Source organism: Oryzias melastigma, unplaced genomic scaffold (assembly GCF_002922805.2).
Source record: "Oryzias melastigma strain HK-1 unplaced genomic scaffold, ASM292280v2 sc00352, whole genome shotgun sequence".
Lineage (NCBI taxonomy): Eukaryota > Metazoa > Chordata > Actinopteri > Beloniformes > Adrianichthyidae > Oryzias > Oryzias melastigma.
Genome location: NW_023416950.1, coordinates 1,927 through 27,642, shown reverse-complemented (window position 1 = coordinate 27,642; position 25,716 = coordinate 1,927). Strand labels below are relative to the sequence as shown.

General features: G+C 36.2%; 4 protein-coding genes across 4 annotated transcripts in view; 2 read left to right on the top strand and 2 right to left on the bottom strand.

Moving 5' to 3' along the window:
* Positions 1 to 7,338: 7,338 nt before the first annotated feature.
* On the bottom strand, positions 7,339 to 14,432 carry LOC112140153 (proteasome subunit beta type-8). The gene is made up of 6 exons (XM_024263043.2): positions 14,158 to 14,432; positions 13,792 to 13,933; positions 12,638 to 12,749; positions 12,065 to 12,194; positions 10,774 to 10,978; positions 7,339 to 7,616 (listed from the first exon to the last, which is right to left on the bottom strand). The coding sequence occupies exons 1-6, from the start codon at positions 14,305 to 14,307 to the stop codon at positions 7,528 to 7,530; spliced, it is 828 nt and encodes a 275-aa protein (XP_024118811.1). The 5' UTR covers positions 14,308 to 14,432; the 3' UTR covers positions 7,339 to 7,527.
* Positions 14,433 to 14,846: 414 nt separating this feature from the next.
* LOC112140152 (proteasome subunit beta type-7) lies at positions 14,847 to 17,876 on the bottom strand. The gene is made up of 8 exons (XM_024263042.2): positions 17,754 to 17,876; positions 17,433 to 17,520; positions 17,077 to 17,174; positions 16,706 to 16,846; positions 16,497 to 16,612; positions 16,209 to 16,267; positions 15,890 to 16,041; positions 14,847 to 15,202 (listed from the first exon to the last, which is right to left on the bottom strand). The coding sequence occupies exons 1-8, from the start codon at positions 17,813 to 17,815 to the stop codon at positions 15,091 to 15,093; spliced, it is 828 nt and encodes a 275-aa protein (XP_024118810.1). The 5' UTR covers positions 17,816 to 17,876; the 3' UTR covers positions 14,847 to 15,090.
* Positions 17,842 to 20,618, top strand: LOC112140154 (proteasome subunit beta type-6-B like protein). The gene is made up of 6 exons (XM_024263044.2): positions 17,842 to 17,953; positions 18,618 to 18,688; positions 19,083 to 19,214; positions 19,382 to 19,511; positions 19,590 to 19,734; positions 20,293 to 20,618. Exons 1-6 carry the CDS (start codon positions 17,906 to 17,908, stop codon positions 20,418 to 20,420), a joined length of 654 nt encoding a protein of 217 aa, XP_024118812.1. The 5' UTR covers positions 17,842 to 17,905; the 3' UTR covers positions 20,421 to 20,618.
* Positions 20,619 to 21,490: 872 nt separating this feature from the next.
* Positions 21,491 to 25,716, top strand: part of LOC112140155 (proteasome subunit beta type-9) — a gene marked incomplete in the record, with an annotated part of 4,624 nt that continues 398 nt past the window's right edge. The window contains 3 exon segments of the mRNA XM_024263045.1: positions 21,491 to 21,760; positions 21,908 to 21,975; positions 24,525 to 24,656. Coding sequence (XP_024118813.1) covers positions 21,710 to 21,760; positions 21,908 to 21,975; positions 24,525 to 24,656 — 251 coding nt within the window.

Genomic DNA, 25,716 nt, shown 5'->3' with positions numbered 1-25,716 from the left:
TTGTGTAGTGTGTTGTGATTGCTGCATGTTTGTTAGTTTTGACGACAGAGTCTTCATTATGAACTCATAGTGAGCTTCTGACTGAAGAGTCAAGAATTTTGTATATTTGGTTTATATTTTGAAAATTGCGTTTGGTGTTTTGGTGCGTAGTGTGTTGGATTTGATGCGTGTGTGTACGTTTTGACAACAGAGTCTTCATTTTGACCTCAAAGTGAGATTTTGATTCATGAGTTAAGTATTTTGTATATTTAGCTTATGTTTTGAAAATTGTGTTTGGTGTTTTGTTAAATTGGTCTAATGTTTCAGAAAATGTGTTTTAGCATTTGGAAAAAACTGTAAGTGTGTACATTACTGTCATCAAACTCAGTTTCCTGCACTTTGGAATAAAACAAATTTTCCTGGTTCTGACAGTTGAACCAAAAGTGACTCTTGCTCTACATTTTTGTTAAAGGTGCATTACGGCTATTTAAATTACACATTTATTATTTTGATATATATATAATTGCATTATATATATATATATAAATTATTTTAATTATACATGTATCATACATCTTTCTCTTGTTTAACCTCTCCCTAACTCAGTAAAAACTGATGCCTTCTATTAACACATTCTAAAGTGTTTTTACTTATGGCAGTACTCATAAGAACAGAACAGCGAACAGCTGACTTTCCAAATAAAAAAATCTTACCATGATATTTGTTTTTTTTCATTGATTTTGACTATAACCTGTAGTAAAACCATGTTGCATGTAGTGTTGTGTTTTAGCATAGGTAATTCCTTTTTGGGAGTATTTTCGCATAAATAAACGACCAGTTGTTATATCTGCTATATCATGCTATATCTCTTGTCGTCTGTATGATCTATTAAAGCAAATGTATAACCCAAAAAGTATTAAAAATGTATTAAACAAAATATCATGAAAATGTACAAATTTTTTCCATTGAAATTAGCCTGACATAGGTTTGTCCTCTGATTTGTCAACTCCATCAGATTTTCAGTAAAAATGAATTTAATTAGACAGAAACTTAATTATATCACAGAGGACATGTTTTATTTCTCCTAACTGTGAATGCAGCAGTACCACAAATGGTCTGGTAAATTTGACTTCTTTTGATATTTTAGATAAAAAAAATTTTTTCCTTGGTTACAGCTGGAAACATGTCAACACTGTTTCTCTGTTAAAACACATAAAAAACTGTGAAATCACTTTAAATGTTTTGGAGTTTAGAGACAAAAATTAGCTTAATAGCCAAAACACCAACTCAATAGTTGTAGTAGGCTGCTCCTTTCTACAAAGAGAATAATACACAATTTCATTCATTTCCGTCAAAGTCCAATCCATCAGCTTTTATGTCTAAGGGAGTTGACAAACAATAAGTGCTTAATGCTGTATAATATGCTGTTTTCCCATGATAAAGGAACAGAATTACATTTAGGTGGAGTTTACCTGCATGTTCATGTATATATGTCGCATACAATTACATTTCCTGTACATTTTTGTCTTAAAGGATAATGGCAATTTAGGGGAAAACAAGAAAAAAAAAACTGAGTATCATTGAAATAAAACAGAAAAATTAAATAGTGATCCAAAGAAGAAGAACGCCTTCCAACTTGGGAAAGACAGAGGTGAAAGAGGAGAGTTTAAGATACAATAATAATCAGAATGTTGTTCAAGTGATAAAGGATCATAAAATCTAAATCTGTTTGTGTTTTAATACAGTTTTTGCAGAAATGCTATGACACATTTTCTGTAACATTAAACCAATTTAACCAAACACCAAACACAATTTGCAAAATAAAGGCTAAATATTAAAAATACTTAACTCATAAGTCAAAAGCTCACTTTGAGGTCAAAATGAAGACTCTGTTGTCAAAACGTACACACGCTCACAGCAGACACAACACACTACACACCAAAGCATCAAACACAATTTTCAAAATACAAGTTAAATGTACAAAATTCTTGACTCTTCAGTCAAAATCTCACTTTAAAGTCATAATAAAGACTCATAACTAGCAAACATTGATCAATCACAACACACTACGCAACAAAAAACACTTGACACTAGTCACAAAATGGTTTACAAAGGAACCTAACCCCCCCCCCCAAAAAAAAAATCCGTACCCCATAAAATTAGAGAAAAATAGTATTCAGGTTTGTATTTTATGTATTTTATGTTATTTATTTCATCAGCAACAAGATTATCTATGTCATTTCTTGTGGAATTTCTACGATTGATATAGATTACTGTAACGACTTAAACCTGTTAAGTTGAGGGTTGACCTTTTGACCTGCTTCCCTCATGGTCTTCCATATGTGGCAGGATGGTTTAATCAGGCTGATGTGCAGGTGCAGATAATCCTACCCAGGTGCTGCTAATAAGCACCTGGTTACTATAAAAGGGGACTGAGCTGACATATCCAGATTCTTGGGCTGAGACTACCTCCCTTCACGGGTTGCCACTGGGCTCCACTGCCCGTGCAGTGGTAGTTGGAAGACCTAGTCGTATTGCAAATCAGCATGCGACTAGGTAGAAGTGAATTTGAGTAAATTGCTTCCTACAGGGTTATGTAGGTGGAACCCGCTGCTGTTTTGGGGTCTTTTTTCTGTGTCTGGTTTTATCAATCAAGACTGGCTACGGATGCTCCACGGGTCCTCCACGTCAGCTCCACTGGGTCAACCGCACAGCTGCAACCCCTGCACTCCCTCTGCTCAGCGGATCATATTGGTGCTTCTGGAACCTGGTGGCCTGTCGGGACTGGTACCCCTACGTTTTGCCGGAGTCCTGCTGGAGCAGCCGACGGACTAACGTTTTTTTACTTGATTCTTTTATTGACCTGTATACCACAAAGGACCTATTTGCCTGTTCATTTGTTTTAATCTTTCAGAGCTGCAGCAACAGGGACTGGTTCTCAAGTGGACATTCTGGTTGTTTGGTGCTGTTCCCTGGGTTTTGTGCTTTTCTTTTATGTTTATGCATGCGTTTGTTTTTGGTTATTTATTCTGCTTGAGCAACCAGGTCTCTGTTGCAGGTGGGCTCTAGGCCCCAATGGTTTTTATCACAGGTCTTTTAGTAACTCATTACTTTTAAACTATTTATAAATAAACTTTCTTTTAAATCTGGAACCACGCCTCCATCTGGTTTGAGTCCCCCTTTAGTGTGTGCCTGAACCGCTCGTGTTGCCACACATAAACCAACAAATGGTCAATAACTTTGACCTGGATCTCATCAGAAACCTTGTTCTTCATCTGGGTACAGATCTTGGTGCATGTTTGGGTCTTTCTCTGTTATGCATCTTTAAAAAGCAGATCAGTTGCTCCAGAACTGTCTTTATATTAACTGTAGTTGACTAGCAACATGTGTTTTCACTTTTGACTAGTTGTTTATTAATGGTGATTGTTGTGTTAGAACAGAGTTTGAGTTTTGACTCTGTGTTAAGTTTTTGCCTCTTGTGTGTTGTGATCTGCAAAGAGGGGATTAGAGTTTTGCAAATTGTGTGTTAACTGCAAATTGTGTTTTAGGTTGACCAAAGAGTGATGTTTTTGAGAAAAGAGTTCAAGCAAGTGTTTTAGCAATTGGGAAAAACTACTGCAAGGATTTGACATTTATTTTTGAAAACAAAAATGTGTCAAATTAACCCCGGGGTAGATATAATTACATTTTATTGCATGTCAGAGTACTTTAATGCTATTAATATTTTATCCTTATCAAAATAGTGTAAAACTATATATTTTTTAATCTTTCTGAAAATGTTTTTCCCCCGCCTCTCAAGAACTAGTGATTTATGACAATCCCATGCTATTTTCTGCTTTTTCTTCACTTATATTGAATTCCAAAACTTGTTTTAACAGAGTAAATTTTTCTGGAAATAATTAAAGGCATGGGCTGCACGGTGGCGCAGTGGTTAGCGCTCTTGCCTCACAGCGAGAAGGCCCCGGTTCGAATCCCGGCTGGGACCTTTCTGTGTGGAGTTTGCATGTTCTCCCCGTGCATGCGTGGGTTTTCACCGGGGACTCCGGCTTCCTCCCACCGTCCAAAAACATGCTTCATAGGTTAATTGGTGACTCTAAATTGCCCCTAGGTGTGAATGTGAGAGTGAATGTGTGTGTGATTGAGGCCCTGCGACAGACTGGTGACCTGTCCAGGGTGTACCCCGCCTTCGCCCATCAGTAGCCGGGATAGGCTCCGGCACCCCCGCGACCCCGAAAGGGACAAAGCGGTCAGGAAAATGAATGAATGAATAATTAAAGGCGATAGAGGGGCGGGGCACGCGAATCACGTTCAGTGTAAAAGCACTTCCAGCCGCTTAATGGCTCCTCCTCCGCCCAGCTGACTGGAGGAATGAATGAGGAGGTACTGGACAGCCCGCTGAGGTCCCGCCCTCCAGAGCCATATACCTCACTGTGATTGGTTCTTTCAGATCTGCACAAAGCAAGTGTCATTCATATCAACCTTGCGGGCCGCAAGAACAGTAATCTTTCATATGAAGACGCGGGCCGAAAATCATCATCTCGCAGGCTGCAGATGCCCCGCGAGTTTGAGACCCCTGGTGTAGGAGGACAGTCGATGACTCTTCTGGAGTTTATGACCGGATGCTGTTGAAGTTCTGGGGGTTAGCTGGGTTTGCACAGCCAAAAAAAAAAGTGGATGGTTGTCAAAAAAGCGTGCTGAGTTCGCAGGAGTTTAGTTTCAAAGCGGATCGTTCAGTCAGTTTAAAAAATACGAGACACAAATGGTGGCGGGCCTTGAAACAGTTAAAAAAGAGAATGTACAACGATTACCAAAAAGATAAAGTAAATTAAAAGTTGGTCTTGGAACAAGCTTAAGTTACATGGGGTTGAAATAAAAACAAGACCAAACAGATTGGAAGAAGTTTCCCTCTTCTTCCTAGAGCTGTTTTCAGCTCCAACCTGAACCCCAACAGAGCTCCAACTGAACCCAAGTGAGAGTGTGCATCGACCCTTTGACCTCAGAGGAGGCCTTGCTATCAGCCAATGGCTGCAGGCACATGTCTCCAGTGAATCTAACCACTTCATGTTTCCATCAAAACTGTTGAAACTATTTAAGAAAAATAAAAGTAATTTCTCTTAAATGTTCTGAGCATTCAAAGATGTGTGGTATCATCAGTGTATTTCATGGTAAAAGTGAAATTATGTGAAAACAAAACAATCATGAAATACTTTGTGATAAACACGTTTGCATACAATTTAAATCTGAGTAAGTTTAGCTTAAAAAAAGTTTAAAAATCAACAATCAAACTCTTAATGAATACACAATCAACTATTAGAGATGTCTCAAAAATGATCAACTACATGTAATTCTAATGTTTCTTAATTGTCAAATAAAAGGGAATTAAATCAAAAAAAGGATTGTATTCCATATCATTAACTCTTAACATGCAGTTTATCAACACATGATTAAATGTTGTCTAAACTCATATTCAGATGCAAATCACATATTAATGAACAACAGAGATTATAGTGGAAGTTTTGTCTGCTTCCTGTTGAAATCTGTGAATAAAGTTCAGTCATTTTCATGTCAAGTTATTTACATTCAACACCACAAATAAAAGAACAGATGTTTAGAATCTTTATTTGTGAATAAAAGAAATTTAAATTCAAAGGTTCATCTCAGCTGAGTTTCTGGGTCCTCCTTTGGTCCAAGCAGTCGTAAAGTCATTCCAAAGAGGTCTGCAATTGATCCTTCAGTGAGTGGGACAGAAATGATTCTTTGAAGACCTTTTAGGATAAATCCCTGGTTCCGTAAATCCTTCATAGGAGTTGTCCAGTGTTTTCCTTAGCAAGAAATAGAGCTTGGGAGGTCACAGATCTTTTGGGCTCCAGGTCACATTTGGGCCTCTTAGCATCCAAAGTGAAGCCAGATTCTCAAATGTCTCATAAAATCTCATGTTGGCCAATTTTAAATTGAGAGATCTATTTAGATATTCTGTTTATCGAAGTAGTTGATAAAAAAAACCACTCAGTTCATGTTTGACTGAAGATGTTTCAGTTCTGTAAAAATTAAGAGAGTCCATAGAGAAGAAATGAAACATCTTTAACAGTTAAAAGAAATCCAGTTGACTGCCTTTTTTGCCTGCTACTTTGATGGAATCAAGCTGAAAGATTGAAAGTCTACACAGATGTATTTTTTTTCTTTTATAAGTGTTTTTTTTTTTTTGTATGTTTGTGTTTTTGTAATGTACCACATTCAGGAGGAAAGCTGGATAAAATAACACATCTGAGGTGGCTGAGAATCTTACTAAAACAATGGGACGTGCTGCACAGTGGTTGGAACAGTCAAGTTTAAGTCGAAATGTGAACAAAACTGTTGCAATGTTCTTTTCTAAAACAAACTGTAAACATAATATGGGTGCTGTTTCTGTGGCAGGAAACAAAAAAGACGTTGTTGAAAAATTTGAATATCTTGACATTTTAATTGATACAACATTCAGTTTAAGTCCCAAATTCATAAAGTATTTAACCATGTTAAGTTTAACTTTTCCAATTTTAGATTTATTAGGGCAAATATGTCACTGCAAGCTGCTGCAATGTTTATGCATGCTATGATTTTATCACACATGACATACTGTCTCACTACATGGTCATAGGCTAACAAATCAGCATTAAAACCTCTGGAGTCACTTTTCAAACAAACAATTAAAACAACAAATAAAAACCATTAAGATATCATCATTGTGATATTTTTCAAAAACACAAACTGTTAAACTGGGAGAACATTATGAAATATACAACACTATGTTTATTTTATAAAATCATGAATGGTATGTCATCTCCTTTCTCTCAGCCAGTTTCTTAAAATAAGATCCATCTCCCAAAGAGTGACACGAAGGTCTGTTCAACAGGACTGTACAGTTCCTCTGTGGAGAAGTGTTTTTAATCAGAGCGAATTGAAACAGCAGCACAAAAGTGGAACTCTGTTCCTCACTTTATCAGTGAATTCACCACAAACACTGTTTAAAGACCTTAAAAAACTGGTTTATTTCACAGCAAACATGTCTACATTGAATTTTATTCACTGCCTGCCCCTCCTTGTCCATTCTATGCCACTATGGATCAAGAAAGGATAATAAGTAGTTAAACTTATAATTATCCAGTGATTGCTCAGTGTAACGAGGATCACACTCATTCCACAGAGATGCTTTACAACACTGGCTTCTGATTATTTTAAAGATTTTTATTTTAATATCATTTATTATTAATAATAATAGGTCTATAGATTTATTGTGATTGACCTTCCCATCTGTTGTAATGTTTGAAACTGAAACTTGGTAAACAATAAAACAAGAATCACTTCAGTCACAGGACAAAGCAGTTCATTTAACAGTGTTTATTATCTGTGTTGCATGGCTGATTAATAGACATTTTATCTCCAGAAAATCTATCATTAATCACAGAAATTTGTAGAAAGAAACAATTTTAGCAACAATATCAATATATTTTCAGGATTGATCCTCAGCTGATGGTGGCCTTCTGTGAGTTATTCTGGACTCAGAGGTAAGTCTCAGAACATTCCCTCTCTGTAGCGATGGATCAGATCAGATACGTCTTCCTTACACACCTTTATCCAGCCATCTTCCCTCATGTGGTACACTGCACAGATACAAACACAAACAAAAATATATACATATAAGGAAATTACAACTGAAATTGTTCTGAGTTGTGAACTGGCACTTAAAAAATAGACAAAATTGAAATTTAAATGAAATTTTGAGAGCATAAAAACTGTTATTTTAATAGCATTTGGCTATAAATACTATTCTTACTCTAATATTCAGTAATATACCTTCAAATGCATGTTATACTGTATTATACTACACATCAAGGAAAAAATGCTTAAAAAAACAGTAAATATTGCCTTAAAATGACACATGCTATATTTAAAATAAAACAATTCCATCTGAAAACACACAACATATATAAAAAAAAAACTTCTTAGAAATAAACATAAAACCAAATAACTGCTGGGATGAAAGCAGTTTTGTCCATAATTCTGTTAGAGAATTATGAGGATCCTTTATTTTACATATTTTATTTTTGTCAACATTTAAATTAAAATAGGTAAACAGAATATAAAAACAATATCATATTTTCCTTGATGTACCATTTACATTAGTAAACAGTTTCAAAAAAGAAATTATCTGGACTTAGTTTTTAAGTTGAAGATGCTTCATCTCTTACCCTCTTACCCCAATGCTGAATTTTAAAAATATCAAATTTTCACAAAAGCAATTAACAAAGGTTTAATGGTAAGTATGTATTAGTTCTGTTGATTCATTCCTCTCAGGACTTTGTCTAGACCAGTGGTCTGCAACCTCTAGAGCCACGTGTGGCTCATTTATCTCTCTATGGTTGCTCTCTGGCTGAAGAAAAATAAAATAATAATAATGTGTTAAAGGAAGGATTACTTAAAACATTTACACTATTGTGTTCCTGTTTCTCTTTATTGTGTGAATGCTAAGTAATACTAAGTAAGCATTCATATTTTAACATTTTTCGGCATGTAAAAAAAACACACTTTCAGGAATGTTGGTATTAAAACATTCAGCTCATTTGGGATGTTACAGCTTGTATTTTTGGTTTCATGAACTTTATAGTTTTTGAAATATTGAGGAAAATATGCCCCAAAGGAAATGAGTGATAAAGTCCTCAAATTTCAAAATTTTATGTAGATTAGCAACAAGCCTTTAAATATCTTCATGGACTGTGTTTAATCTAGTAATTTTAAAAAAAAATAGTTTTCCTAATATTTTAGCAACATGCTAACATTTTTGTTAATTTGTCATCTACTGGGGTTTTTAGGCTAATTTAGATTTCAGCTAATATTTTAGAACCAGGATAAAGTTTTTCACTAATTTAGCTTACTGGGGAATTTTTTGGCTATTTTGGAGTTCGGCTAGCATTTAAGCAATGAGCTAGCTTTTTTTTGGCTAATTTGGAATCCACTTAGGTTTTTTATGCTAACTTGGAAATGTGTTAGCTTTTTTTGGCTATTTTGGCAACTACAGAGTTTTTTGGGGTTAATTTTGAGTTAAGCTAACATATTAGCAACGTGTTAGCTTTTTTTTTTTTTTTTTGGGCTAATTTGGCAACTACTTAGGTTTTGGGGGCTAATTTTGAGTTAAGCTAGTTTAGCTAGTATTTTAGCAACATGCAAACGTTTTTGGCTAATTTGATATCTAATGGGATTTTTATGCTAATTTAAGTTTAGCTTCTATTTTAGCAACAGGCTAACGTTTTTGACTAATTTAGTATACTGAGGAATTTTAGGCTATTTTGGAGATTAGTAATTAAGCAAAGAGCTAGCTTTTTGGCTAATTTGGCATCTACTATGGTAAAAGGTAAAAAATGAAGAAACAAAAATCACATTTTTAGAGATGCTAGATTCTTTTTATATTTTTGCTTTTGTTCGTATCAAAAAATAGAAAATATTTAATATTTATTTTAAAAGGCTAATGTAAATCTGTGACTCCTTCTAGGTTTTGATCAGTAGTAAACAAGCCCAAATGGCTCTTTTACTGTTAAAGGTTTAGACCAAAAACATTCCTTCTTCTTTAACAAACTGGATAATTTTTCACTGATCGTTGTTCAGAGAGTAGAGATTTTTCTGCTATATTTCCAGTATTGAGGTGATTGACCTGATTGACGGATAAACTCTGACATTACGGACTGGATTTTAAATGGGAAAACGACTGGAGTTAACTCCACCCAACTCAATATTATTCTAAACAAGGCCATTGAGTATGAGAAAAATAATTATAACTGGTTTCCCTACCTGACAATCAAAAATACACTTCTATAAATAAACAAATTTAAACTCTTAATAAAATCAAAACGCTTCATTTAAAAAAGAGACCACATTCAGTCGCACTAGATTCTGTAAGTAGTAACAAAAGCTGGTAGTAGATAGATATAGTGTTTTTTTAAGTGATTTTTCTAAAATATATTTTTTCCTAAATCAATCTAATTTACAAACCCTAGTTGAAGATAATGAAGATGTTCAAGTAATTGCCAGTTTTACAAATACGTATTTCTGAAGTCATTTCTTTTTTAAACTTGTAATTTTTAAACTGTTCATTTTATGAATGACCAAAAGTAGAGAAAGCTAAATGTCACTAAACCAGATCAATTAAAAAACAAACAGGCCGAGCTAATTTAAACAAAAATAGATGTTTGTTTGCATCCTCTGGTTTGCACAAAAAACTGTGAACAGTATGGCTTAAAGTAACCTTATGAATAAAAGGGATGTGGTATTTTTTGGACTTAAATACACACTTAAAATCCTTTGATTTTCTCCAAAATCTTTAGTGCACCTTACAGTCAGGTGTGCAATTGTGCTTACTGACTAAAACCTATTTTTTGTCGTGAGAAATGCTCAAATATCAGTCCAAACATTTAAGTTTGGCTTTGATAAATGACAAAGTCTCACTGCCACATGGAATTGTTGGAGAATTTTAGTTACTGCCAGAATGATACCCACTATGCTTTCACAAAAATGTATGGTGTGTTCCCAACTATTAAACTCAGACACTGAAGATAAATAATTACATTAATTTGTGGAATAGAAGTGGATGGAAATGGTAACTGAGCTGTTTCACGTTAATGTGTATCAGTTAATACAATTAAACTTGTCTGACTATTTTGTTTCCCTTGATGCACTTTATATTCCGGTGCATTTATAGTCCAAAAACTATGGAAAATTTAAAGTTGAAGCAAAGTTAACAAATTGGGATTTATCATGCGAACTTACTGTTTACCGATCCTCCTGAGTATGCATCTCTGTGTGTGGCGTGAGCGATACCCCGACAGCCGAGCTCATACGCCTCCTCCACTGTCATGTCCTCTTCATAACCGCTGTCCACCACTCCATAAGCATAGCCGTTACCACAGCCAGTGGAAAACATACGACCGGACAGGCGAGTCCCGTTATCATCCACATAGTACAGACCAGGACCCTGAGGACGTGAGAACAACTCATTTAACTCATTAAGTAGTCATTTATAACTAAGATTTCTCTTTCAAAAAAGCAAAAAGAAACATTATTTAAAAAAAAGCTACAAGGACAAACCAGTAAATGTTTTCATTCCTAAAAATGTGTATGAACTTGACAACATGCACAAAATCCAATTTCATTTGGTTTACAAACCAAATTGCAGATAAATGTGTAAAATAGTATCTTCTATTTATTTTTAATGTTTGACAAGAAAAAAAAACATTTCTGGTATAATGTAAAAAAAAACTAGAAGGAGTAAATACAGAATCATTTATTACCATAAATGGGATTTATCAAACATAAACAAAATTAGGAAAATATTTTGCATTCGTACTTTTCTCAGTTGAAAGGCAGGTGCAAAGCAAAAGAATTTAATCGAAGAAGAGACATTAATATAACAAAAAGCCTCGAGGAGAGTTCATTTGTTTTGGTGAACAAAAAATATGCACTCTTTTCCATGGGACCCTGGAGCAGCTCTTTGTTCTCAGGCAACTCCAGTGTGTTCCTTATAAAGTACAAACAGCAACAACATGTTTTCTGTTTAGCAAAGAACAGACAAATGGTGATTTTAATCCTAAGAACTTTAAGATTTACATTATTATGCACCTTTTAATTTTCCCCAAATAAATCAATAAGACTCCAGACAGAGATGAACAGATTTCATGTGATCTCATTTTCATAAAAAAATTACATACATTGGATGTATTAAATGACTTCCGTTATGTTTTTTTTTTTTTGTGGACGGGTAATGAACTCATTGTTTATTTATTTATTTATTTAACATTTACTAGACAATGGGAGGATCAGCCCCTTGAGATGATACATCTCGTTTTCGAGAGGTTCCTCTTTGAATAAATAACTGAAATGAAGGCAGAGTAAAGTAAATAACAGTTAATGTCACAGTTTAATATTATGTCAATTGGTCTATGATTGTTATAAAATCTTTACTGCTTATAAACCCAAATACTTTATAAAAGAGTAAGACCTTCAATTCTAAATAAAAATCCAAACAAAAATAGTCCTGAAAATGGTGTTGTGGGCAGCTCACCTCTTTATCCCATCCACAGATCATGCTCCCCATAGAGAGACCCATCCCTCTGTAGCCCAGCATCATGTTGGACAGCAGCTTGGAGGCAGCAGCCACAGAAATGCGATGGTTGTTCCTCAGTCTATACAGTCTAAAAGAAGAAAATACAAGAACATTTTTTTTCTTGTCTTTTTTTTTAATGTGCATTAAAATTAACCTAAATAATATTATTTATTCAAACTGACAAATGTATCAAAATTGTTGCCTTGTTTTAGATAGACAGTCCCACACAGAAGGTAGTTGTTTGTTTCTTACTTTTTGTGGACCTTATTTTATATGTTTAACAGAAATAAGTGGAGTAGTTTCTTCGGATTTCTCTTTATGTAAAGAACATTTTTTAAAGACTCTGGAGGTGAAATGTTGATCTTCGTGTCTTATGTTCAGTTTATTTAAAACCTTCATATAGAAATTGTGAATATTTCTATTTAAATGACAGAAAGAAGTACATTTTGTTTGAACATGTTTCTGCTGATTCTGACAGATATTTAATGCATGAATGTTATGAATGTCATGAGTGTAAATCTGCAAACTGACCGGCACTCTTTGGCGAGGAGTCTCTCCCAGTACTGACAGTCTGCAGCGCTGCCTGACATGGTGCCCAGCAGGTAAGGGTTGATCTCTATCACCTTGTTGACATCGTTGGAAGCTAAAGAGTATTGGGTTAAAAAAAGAAATAAAAACTTCAGATTAAATCAAGTCAAACTGTCAATGTACTTTGACCACCGAAACAGGTAAATAACTTATGCCAGATTTTCAATGCTTTTTGGGACATTTCACAGATGTCAATGAATATGACTGACATGACTGACATGGTCTCCATAATGGGTGGATAAATGTGCAGGTTTTTCTTCTTTGCAGTCAACAAACAGCCATGAAACTAAAACATTTAACCCATCCAGCAAAACTGAAAAATAACGCCTATCCTCTCAGCTAGTGCTGCCTATTTTTTGAATTGATGGGTTAATTTTCAAGAAAAGAAATCCTTGCAGGTGTCCCCATAAAAGAGGCCAATAAGTATATGCATAAAAAACAAGATATTACACTAAATGTTGTATCTTTAATTCCATTTACTTAGTATGATTAACTTCACACATATTCATGGCGTTTTGTGTCAAAAGATTTTTTGCTGCTTTGTTCAAGTTTTTAAATGTGTAATCACTACTAAAAGCCCTGTTACTAAGTATTAATAAAACGTGAAAAGTTGCCTATTTATGAAAAGCTAATTATTGTTAATGCATTCAATTCAAGAGTAAATATGGAGTTTGACAAAAATCTGGTTGCTTGCAGAAAAAATGTCCAATTATTACAATTTTTGGAATTCCAATTCAAGCTTCAAAGCTTTTAAATGTTAAAGTACCTTCCATAGTTTATTCACAGAGTATGAGCTCCTTCCATAAATAAAAGCTTTACCGGGTGGATATGGTGAACATTATTTTAGCATATATGCAAAAATGAAAGATGAGATCACAGATATTTCTGATATCTATTGAAGTCTTCTACTGTTGTTTTTATTAACTCTTCCTGGACTGAACCCACATAATGTTTTTTCTAACAATAAAATTAGTCAATTTGGATGTATTTCTCCAAAAAGTAAAAGTTCCTCATCATGTCAATGTAAGGCTTTCCTGAAGGGAATAAAACCACCTGACGGGTTTAATGATGACCTGTAAGTTAAAACACATTTTCACCTAAGTATTTTCCAGCTGAAGCTCTGGAGTCCACAGCCACGATGACTCCGTGTCTGAACTTGAAGGCCAGCGTGGTGGTTCCATGGTCCAGTTCGATACGCACACCTTCCTCACGGTCACAGGACCTGAGGAAGCTTGAAGGCTATCCGGCAAGAGCAACAAAAGGAGAAAAAGAATAGAAAAACTGCTTTACAGTTTGGAATCTAATATCATTTGATCAAAGCATGAATAAAAGTTTTTCAGTGAAACAGAAACAAACAGGTGACGCGTAAAAAACACACGACGCACGAACGCCACATTAATGGGTTTAAGTAACACAATCTGTATTATCATTAGAAAGAAATACGTTGGTGAAATAATACAAACCTCGTTACCAACAGGAACTGCAAATTCTTGGATTTTGGTTCCAAAGCTGAAGTGGTTCGGTCGGTCGAAGAGACGCGCCTGTTTCCCAGAGAAAATCTGTCCAAAAGGCTCCGAGGCGCACTGAACACCACAGACTGCAGCGAGCGCCATTATTCCAAAAACAAATTTACAAATTGTAGAGTTTTAATCTAAAATCATAAGAAGTCAAGATTTCTACAACTACGAAATGAGTTGACGTGGAGGATATTTCCTCATACGCGACAAAGAACCCGAAAGTGAAAGTAATCTTTAAACCAGTTTATGTGGGGATTGCTTCATTTTCTTATAAATGAAAGGTTACATTTGCGTGAAGCTCAATGTGGTATATAGGATTTTGGTAAATTCCTCACATTTATTTTGTCAAAAATATTCTTTGAATAAACAAATGTGTAACTCATTAAGAAAACCGACAAAAGAAATGCGTAAAATCTCCTGGACCAATAGAAACGCGTCTCCAAGCAGAACTGCTCCATCAGGTTTCAGGAACAAACGAGAAAAAAGTAAACATACATTCATAATGAATTAATCAGGATTTGGGGATAAATAATATTACAGTTTTATAGAAATTTATGTTTGGTGTAAACTTTGCTTTAGGTTTTAGTAAGGACACAGAGAAATTAGATAAAAATGAGACAATATTGATCACAAGAGACTGTAAAAAGTTTTTTATTGATTGTACATGATTATTGTCAATTTATAGTGTCCAAATTATACATCATAACAGCAGCACAGAAACAATGATGAAAATATGTTTCAGTTAAAAATAAAAAAAAGTGAGAGGTTTGAGTACAACATTTTGCAGCTCAGAAACAATTATCAAAATATGTTTCAGTTAAAATAAAAAAGAAAACCAAAATGATGAAATTGAGAGATTTGAGTGCAACATTTTGCAGCTCAGACTGTATCCATCCGCTGCTGGGTCTCCTCAACAACTTCCAGCTTTAAAGGAACTACTTTCTTTGTCAAAACTGGTGTGGTGCCAGGACGATATTTGTATTTCAGCTTCCTATAACAAAGCAGACAGACAGACACAATAGTTAGTTTTGAATACAGATTTATCACCAACAGAACTAATAAGGAACATTTGAAAATTAAGTAGTGGTTGAAGCTCACTTTTCTAAGATTGGTTCATTAAGTTTAAATATAACACCTGTGATCTTTTGGCAGGTTTAATGATAATGTAATTATTATTTTAAACAAATAAAATTTCTTTTTCAAAAGAGAGCTGCTTGATTTGTGTTCTGCGGGGAGATTTACTCTAAATCTTCTTCTTCTTTTCATTTCGACTTTTCCCTTCAGGGGTCGCCACAGCGAATCAGTTTCCTCCATCTAAGCCTGTCTTCAGCATCCTCCACTTTCGTAGGTCTGATTCGCATATTTGATTTGGCAAGATTTTACGTCGGATGTCCTTCCTGACACAACCCTCTGTATTTATCCGGGCTTGGGACCGGCACAATGAGACCCTGGCTTGGGCCCCCTCGTGGCTACATTGGGGAAATTTAATCTAAATAGCTGAACATAATGCTTAATAAAACTGATGTGAATTCAATCGATAAAGATCACAAAATGGGCTTTCCATATAGAGATGTAAAAGGATCTTGCTCCTTTTTGTTGCTTACGTCATACTAAAACACCTCAGTGAAAGGTAACTACTCACAAAGTCCCTGAACATCTTTAACCTGAGTTAGTGTACCTGGTGTCTTTGTACTCAGACTCCTGGAAGGGTCTGATGTAGTCCACTCCTTGCTTAGTGATGACACAGATGTCGATGTTGTTTCCGGAGCCGAGATCACTCATGATGCCTGCATGGATGGAATCTCGCACCAGCTCCTTCGCCTTCTCCAGCTGAGGAACCATTTAAAATAAAAGTCATAAGGAAGAGAACTAGACAAAACAATTTGGAACCTGTTTCTCTTAATAAAAAAAAAGGTTAAAACCCCTTTACAGCTTGATTAGAAGTCAATCAAAACTCACATAAAATGAATTTTTTATATGCATTTTAAAAATTATACCTCAAGATCATGCTTGAATCCATCCTCTAAAACCCCGAGAGCCGCCAGATCACCAGATCCTGCATAAATAAGGCACAAAGTAACCTGAAACACAGACTGAACTTGACATATTGGGAATAACTTGTAATTATGATCACACCACTTTGCTTAGAAGTTGCCACAATAAATAAAGTCCTGGTCTCTGAGGTAATAAACATATTTTTCAAAACTCAGCTTACCCAAAAATATCCCTGCAGAGACAACAACAATGGCTTCAAAACTAAAGGAAACATTAACATTGTTACATACCCATTGCCAGATAAGGCACTTTAGTTACACTGCCATAAGGCCCCACGGTGTACAGGTGGTTCCCTGTACAGTCCACTCCTCCCAGAATGAGATTTGCACCAATCTGACCGTGATACCTGCATATAGATCATTGTGTTAACTGTGACTGTTACTGAGCAAAAGATCAGATGTCTACCTCATTCACACATACAGGTGTGTGAAGCATTCACCTGTACAGCATGTCCTGCAGTATGTTGACCGCCATGACGACACGAGGATTCCTGCCGCTGTTCAGGGAGAAGACGGTGAGGTTGGAGGAGAGCAGGTCTGTGGTTTTCTCTGTGTCTGCTGCTGTTCCTGCTCCACAACAGCTGGACACACAAAAGACATGGGCTATTATTAGAATAATTATGAATAAAAAAATAAAATAAGAAGCATAACAAACAGATATTGGCTGTATGCATTTTTCTAATAAACACAAACCTAGACATTTAAATAAAAAAAATGTCACCAAGGACCATTAAGAACTAAAAATTCTGCTGCACGGGTTTATTTTAATGTCTTCAGTGTGTGAAGCCACAGCCCCTCTGATTACACATACTATATGTTTGGAGAAATGTAATGGATCTTGGCACACATCTTGTCCGCCACCACTTCACTGGACGTGGCTCTTGTGTCTGCTCCCAGCACCACTCCATCCTGCAGCAACAGAGTTAAGACAAAAAAAATAATATTACTGTTTATTACTATGCTGTGTCTGCCTGACAAGAATTCGGGTTTGTACAATGAAATCACAGTTTTCTAGAGCTAAAAACCTCTAAGATGAAACATTACAGCATCTCTTGGTCCAGTGGAGATCCAGAGGTCCAGAGTGAAAATGTGCAGCATTTCATGTGTTTATGCTGTAAAGAGTCTTTGATGTTTTCTCTGTGCAGTTTAAACTGAAGTCATTCTCACCTTAAACACGACCCCTGCTATGGTGGTTCCCGTTTTCATTGGTTTGGGGGGGTGCCCCTCCTCAAACAGACCCTCGAACGCTGCATTTCTGCACAGGTGGGGGGAGGGGAGGGCAGGTAAGGACAGGTGAGTTTCATCATTTGTGACCAAATACTCATCACCCTGGTCGTAATTTCTAAATACTTTCCAGTCAAATGAATAATTCACAAAGCAGGAAAAAACGTTGGTTACTTTCACTTTTGATCCGAAATGCAACTAAAGTTTACTTGATGATTTTTGGTTATCCTCTCAGCCAGTCCTCCTCATCGCCGAAGTTCTCACCTGGCCGCGTTGTCAAAGTTGAATCCAGATGCTGGACTCTCCAGGACATTTGATAGCGCCATGGTGGACGGACTGCGGCGTCTGCGCGTCTCTGCGCCTGAGGTCGCTGTTTGGAGCGTCACATCTTCCTCTCTTTCGGTTTTGGAGAGAAAATGGAGAAACACTTCACGGACTCGCGAGTCAAAGGAGTCAGCACAGGAGTGAGTAAATCACCGAGAGTTTTACCTGCAGAGGAAGATAAACTATAACTTTATTTTCTTATCTTCTTTTAAATGTAAAATGATCGATTTGACCTAGGCTGTGCTGCCGTTTTGTAGTCATCTAAAACTGACGTTTTTTTTTCCAGACGTAACTATATAATGTGTTGGGGGTTAATCGAATACATAATAATTAATTTACCCCCTTGTTTTCATTCAAATAAATCGTTTAATTGCTCTTTCATTTTCCAGCTGAACCACAACTACAAATCCCAGAATCCTTAGCTTGCTCTGCAGTCTTAAAGACCCACTCCAATGGAAATTGTGTCATGGTGTTTTCAATTGTGTTCTTGTGGGAATTTTCTCATGATGGACAGTATATATATAAAGTTTAAAATGTATTTTCTGAGTATTTCTTTATTAAAATTTTTGGATTAGGAGGAGACGAAAAAATGCTTTTTTAAAAAGGATTCTACAGTCGGGGACCACAAGTTCCCTTCAATCTGATGCATCTACTTGTAGACGACTAGATCTATGTACATCTGAGGAAAAAAGACCTCAGGGAGCACTTTTAAAAAAGATCAAAATATGACTAGAGTCCATGAACCCGGATGATTTGATGTTGCAGTGAGCTAAGACAAAAGCTTAAATCCTCTCTCCTCCTCAGACCACCATCCTGGCTGCAGTCTTTGATGGAGGGGTCGTGATCGGATCAGACTCCCGAGCTTCCATGGGAGGGTGAGGATCTGGATTGTTGTCAAAAACTGAACTCAGTAAATTGCTCCCCTCCAGTTCAAGGATTTATATAAGTTTCACCATGATAATTTTGTACTTAGTAGTACTTTCAGATTTCTTTGGATCAGTTAACAACTACAGTCATTTACTGAGCTGCCATCAGAGTGTGAATGTGTATGCATGGGTGAATGGTACTGTGACTATATGGTGCTTTGGACCTTAAAGCAAGGTAGAAAAGGGAGATACAAGTATACATACCATTCCCCATTCACTTATTTCAGTATGTTTAAGTAAGAAGGCAGGGTGAAGTTCCTGAAGTTCAAATTGAGCATCAGAATGTTACACACGTGTCTATAATGTGACTTTTTGGAAACGTCCTGTATCTGTCTGTTATCAGGGAGTTTGTATCCTCTAAAACCATCAACAAGGTGATTCAGGTTCATGACCGGATCTTCTGCTGCATGGCCGGTTCACTAGCAGATGCTCAGGCTGTCACCAAAACAGCAAAGTTCCAGCTTTCCTTTCACAGGTACACACAACCAGAACAGTGACAATACATATATATATTACCAAAGTATTAGACCCTCCCTTTATTACTGTTGCTACAAATACTTCCAAGTATCAGTAGGGAAAGCAAAGCCTAACTGATTTGTTCAGAATAAACTGAAACTTTGTCTTTGCGCTCTTTTTTGATAGTGTTCAGATGGAGAATCCTCCACTGGTGATCGCAGCAGCTTCAGTACTGAAAGAACTGTGTTACAACAACAAAGACGAGCTGCAGGCCGGCTTCATCACTGCAGGCTGGGACAAGAAGAAAGGACCTCAGGTTTGGAGTAGAAGACAGTACGTTCCCCGTCCTGTAAATACTTTAACTGAAGCATGGCTGTTTGTCTCTCCTTTGCAGGTGTACGTTGTTTCTCTGGGTGGGATGTTGATCAGCCAACCTGTCACCATCGGTGGATCAGGCAGCACATATATCTATGGTTATGTTGATGCTAAATACAAAGTCAACATGACCAGAGAAGAGTGTCTACAGTTCGCCACAAACGGTACTTTTCATCCCAAGACTTGGAAACATCCAGTTAATGAAGAACAAAAATACTAGTTGGAACATATAAAGACTATTGGATGAATAGTATCAGGATGATTAAAAGTACCTGCTCAGAGCACCAACCAAGAAGAAGACAAATTTTGAAATAGTAATATAGTTTTACAGGATGTTTGTATGAATATATATATCAGTAGCCATTCATTAATATTAAGAGAATATATATTCATAATCAAGCTCATGGGTGCTTTTTAACTGTGAGGCATTTCCTCAACTTACTAACCAACATAAACAGATCAAATAAGCTGATTTTCCTGTTAATAATAGAGAATGATCTGAAACAACCTCTACAGGAGAAAAGTTTCTTTACTATTTCCTCAAAAACATTACAGTATTTTAATGGGTATAGTATTGATTTCATGGTAGTTCCATATTCTGTAAATGTACATCTATTAAAACATATATTTTTGAATAATTGTTTTATTCTTTTTGTCTGTAAATTTACTTATTACCTACATGTTTCCTCTTTCTCTCTGTGCTTTAACCCCTTTTCTTGCAGCTCTGGCTCTGGCCATGGGCAGGGACAACGTCAGCGGAGGAGTGGTGAATCTGGTGGTCATCACCGAGGCAGGAGCGGAGCACATTGTTATTCCTGGTGACAAACTTCCTACGTTCAGCGATGAGTGACCGGCCTCCTCCTTCATGGAGGCAAACCAATTATAGAGTTCTTTCAAACTTCAGAGTACATTGATGATTGGATTCAGGGTGAAATACACTAGTTCTGAAACCCTGAATGCTAGAAAGGAAATTCCTTAAATGTTAACTGCAAAGTTTTTGTCAACTGCTGTTAAAAATGTCTGTTAATAAAGTCTTTAATAAAAAAAATCCTCTTGTGTTCTTTGATTTAGAGGTCAATTAAAGACCCACGCTGATGAATATCATGTTTTTGGTGTTTCTAACACATTCTTGTAGCATTTTTCTAACAATAATTAATTAAAAAATGCATTTCTGAATATTAATTTATTCAATTCGTTGACAATCGGGATCAAACAAAAAATGTAATTTTAAAAAGTAGCAATGCCAGTCAACAGCCCAAAAACTTCCTGCTCTGTTCTACTCGGATTCATCCTCTTGCAGACAAATAAATTTTTGTTGCTCCGTTAAATTGGGTTGTAGGCTGGCCGGAGAGAGAGTAAACAAGGGATGATAGGAAGTCAGGGCAGGCTTACTCCAGTCTCACCCACAACTCTGAGGAGAATATCTAATGAACTCCTGTTGCTTTGCAGAAACTAAGTCCCAGATTTTACATAAAAAACGGCATAAATAAAAGACCACCGATGCAGCCCAGTCTCAGTAAAATGCGTACATATGTTTCAGAGTGCAAAGTCGTGGCATATGTACGCATTTTACTGCGACTGTGTTGACCGATGACACCTTTATAATAGAAAAAGGATGATTGGAGTGGGTTCAAGTTCATGAGTTATTTTCCTCTTAGAGGCGATTTCCTAGTGCAAAATACTATGCTGTGTAGTGCTGAGTGGAAATAATATGAGAAAGTGGAATAAAACTATTTGAAAAGGTATTTGCAGTCCGTTTTTGGAACTTAGAAAGCTTTCTCTTCTGCTTCTTTCATATGAATCAGACAAATTCTACGAATTGGTTTTAAATAGAAACATTTATTTTGTTTAATGTGTAATCCCATTTAAGTTGCACTGAGCTTAGTGACGGAGAGTCTGTTCCTTTAAGATAACCGACTCGTTGAGCAGCAATTCAACTTTCACTTTCGAAATTTTAGAAAAAAACATGGAGTCCGTCTGATGTTTCATTTTAGATCAAATCTTTAGAAATCAAAGTTAATATTAAATCGTTTCTGTAACGTGAACACGGTTTTGACCGTCGTGTCGGATCCGTGTCTCCTGCGGTCAAACAGGATTCCTCCCGTCGGTCCTCCGGGTCTCTGAACCGCAGAAACAAACATGCTGGGAGAAGCGGAGCCTCAGTGGGTTTCTGAGGAGGTGAAAACTGGAGTAAGTCACTTTTTCACTGCATTCAACCAAACAAACGTCCTTCTAATATGCAGCAATTAGCAGATCTGATCTTTTTTGTTTTTATTGTATTCTTCAACTTTAAATGTGATGACACGGAAGTAACCTGCTGTTCCTGCCTGTTTCCAGACAACCATCATAGCCATTGAGTTTGATGGGGGAGTCGTTCTGGGCTCTGATTCCAGAGTGTCTGCAGGGTGAGTCCATATGTGTGCAGCAGATGTGATGACAAGTCTTTCAAATGCAAGTCCAGTCTGAAGTCTTTGAATTAAAATAGATAATTTGTGATTACTTAATCCAAGTCTCAATTCTTGCACTGTGACTTTAAATTAAGTCTGAAGTCTTAATATACATGTACTATGAATATTGTACTGTCACAAATTGCCTTTAACCCTTCCGCTCTCCTCATCTGGACCCCCCAAGACAGTGCGCTGAACTTTTTTTTATCTTTGATTTTTGAGTTTCACTAATGTCCATGACAGACATAAAATCCTGTCCACCTTTGTCATGGGAGAAATCACATATCAATATGTGGTTGGAGTCAACTGGACCCCAAAGAGAGCGGAAGGGTTAAACATTTTTTAAACAAAAAGGGAAAAAAACAGTTGGTGTTTCATAGTCTTAATCCAAAAGTACACATAGGCTTAATAGTAATAATGATAATAATAAAATGACCATTATTCACAAGTGCCTAAAAAGTCTATGCATGTGTGACTCTGCATGTGTGACCATCTCAGTGGGCTTGTGGTGGAGTGTCTGCCCTGACTGGGAGGCTGTGAGTTCAAATCCTTGTCAAGTCATACTAAAGACTCTAAAAATGGGACCCAGTGCCTCCCTGCTTGACACAGTATTATGGGATTGGATTAGGGGGTTAAACCACTAAATGGTTCCAGAGTGCAGCTGTGTCTGCAGCTCACCACTTCCCCACAGGATGGGTCAAACGTGGAGAACAAATTTCACACATCCAGGTGTGTGATAATTAATGGGACTTTAGCATGAGCTCCCTCCTTCTGTCATACTGTAAGGAGGTAAACTTTACTTATATAGCACCTTTCACAGATAAAATCACAAAGTGCTTTACGGATTAAAACAGCAAAAAGAAGTAAAACAGATTAAAACAATAAATAGAACATGGTACAAAACAATTAACTAAAAGCTTTATTTAAAAAGCCCCATCTTCAGCTGTTTCTTAAAAACCACAATAGACAGGTGAAGTAATAAGGGCACGCTCCACAGTCTTGGGACTACTGCTTGGAAAGAGAGGTTACCTCGAGTTTTGTTACAAGTCTTTGGGACTCTAAGTAGATTTAATGCTGAGGATGGAAGGCAGCGGCTAGTGACATGTATCAGAGAAATATAATCAGGGGCCTGGCCATTAAGAGCTCTAAAAATGTCAACAAAAATGATAAAATCAATTCTAAAATTAATGGGTAACCAATGTAGAATTGATAAAAAAGGTGAAGTATGAGCCCTTCTACTGTATCCTGTTAAAAACCTAGCAGCTGTGTTTTGCACCAGCTGAAGGCGATTTACTGTGGATTGATTAAAATAGGTAAAAAGAGAATTACAATAATCTAAAGGAGATTAAATAAAAGCATATTACACAATCTCCAGATCCGCTTTGGTTACCATTTTTTCAGCTTAGAAATATTTATCGAGTGTTATTAACAGTTTTTGACCAAATGTTTTGAATGATAGGTGAAGGACATAAATTACACCTATAGCAAGCGTCTAAGTCAAGGCCCAGGGGCCGGATCCAGCCCTCCAAGTAATTCTATCCAGCCCTCCAGATCATTTTGTTTTATTGTTATTAATGGCCTGATGTTATCTTGCACTTATTTCTAACTTGAATAATTTTGACAAAGTATATTTTTATGGAGAACAAAATATTGAAAGTTATGTAATGTTTTAAGTTGATTTATTCTGAAATGATAATTCTGCCTTTTTATTATTCATAATTATGTTAAAACGTTACAGTTTTAAAGTTTTAAAATTGGGATTCTGCTAGCTTTTTGTACTATGTTGGTATTTACTTTGATTTTTTTAGGCTGTTTTGAGTTTAGCTAATATTTGAGCTACATGCTAGCTGTTTTGGCTAATTTGGCTTTTTTCATTTTTTTACCTGCAGGCTAATTTGAAGTTAGCTATTTTTTTCAGCTACATGCTAGCGGTTTTGGCTAGCAATTGTTTTTTTTTTATTTGTTTTTTTAGGCTAATTTGGCATTTAGCTGGTACTTAAGCTGGCTATCAGCTATCAGCTTCAACATTTTCTGCTATCAGCTTCATCGTTTTTAGCTACCAATTTCAGCATCTTCAGCTATCAGCACTAGCATCTTCAGCAACTAAATTCAGCTTACAGCATTCACACTAGCATTTTTGCAGGTAATGCTATAAATCTAGTTTATAATTATGTTAAAAAGTTACGTTTTTTAAAGTTTTAAAAATGTAGTTTTAGTGTTCAATAAATGTTTATCCTGTTCATCCCGCGACCTAAGGTGTGTTTTGGACTTTGGTCCCCTGCACGATTCAGTTTGACACCCCTGATCTACGTTCTTGAGGGTAGATTTGCAGGATGAGCCCAGAGAGACTAAGTGATGTTTAATGGGGATCACTTATTGTTCAGGAGCAATACAGTACAGCTGTGATTCCTCAAATGTACCCCCTGATGATAACTTGTTCCTAATTTTACTTATACCGTAAATTTTCAACACTCTTTACCTTTGAAACCCTCATCTCTCCAATCCAGGGCCTCAGTGGTCAACAGGGTGATGAACAAACTGTCCCCCCTCCATGATAAGATCTACTGTGCTCTGTCAGGATCTGCAGCAGATGCTCAGACCATCGCTGAGATGGTCAACTACCAGCTCGATGTCCACAGGTAAAAAAAAAACAACACAGAATTGTCAAGAAGAATTCATCTTCAGTTCATCTTAAGATGCATTTATGTCTTTGACATCTTGTAGATTTCTAACTTGCTTCTAAAGTGTTTTACTTTGTTTTTATTTGCTGTAGAGTAATTCAAAAGGTGCAGTAGCATTATGAAATATCACTTAGAATGAGATAAATTGTGTTTTTTCATGCTTCATCTACACTGGCATGATTTGTAACAGAAGTTTTGAACTTGAACTTTAGGTGAGATAAATAATCTAAAATGTTCAAATGTCTCTTAGCTGTATTACACTTTTTTTTACATTTTAATAATTTTAAGTGTGATCTTAAATTCTTCCACTTTTTATTATCTTTTCATTGGAAAAAAAAATAGTCACAACCTTTACCGTCTTGTCCAACCTGTAAAAATATCATTTAAGATACAAAAATGTAGCTTAAAAAAACTCTATATCTTAAAAAAAATATTACTTTGCAGGATTGACTTTTCACTGTGATGTTTCAGTGAAAAAGTTTCCAAAAGCAAACATTTCTGATGCATTTTTTATTAAAGGATGCCGCTTGGAATATACACAAGAATGGTTTAAGGGTAAATTGTTGTGTGAGAACTTTTGAAAAGAGGGAAAAACTGTTTTGGTCGTTTTTTTAAATTTATTTATTTTTTTTGTTTCTTTAATGATGCGGTGTATCAGAATGATCTAAATACAGGAACGAAGAGGTGACGTGGATGAGGAGAATAATTTAATAAAAACTTCAAGTGAGACAAAAACTCCAGAAGCATAACAGCAAATACGGGCCCTTCAGCTCAGACGAGAAAGCCAAAGTACCAAACAGAAAACACACTGCGACACAAAGCGCAGAAACAAACAAAGGAACTTAAGTGTAGCACAACAAATTAACTAAAGTGTAGGCAGCCATGCACTACTCCCAGGTAGACAGGTAAAGGGGCGGAGCTCTCCAGGAGCCACATCCAACCTGCACAAAAAACAAAATGAAATTGACAGACTGACTTTGTATTTCACCACAACTGGATTGTAGTCAGCTGATTGAGT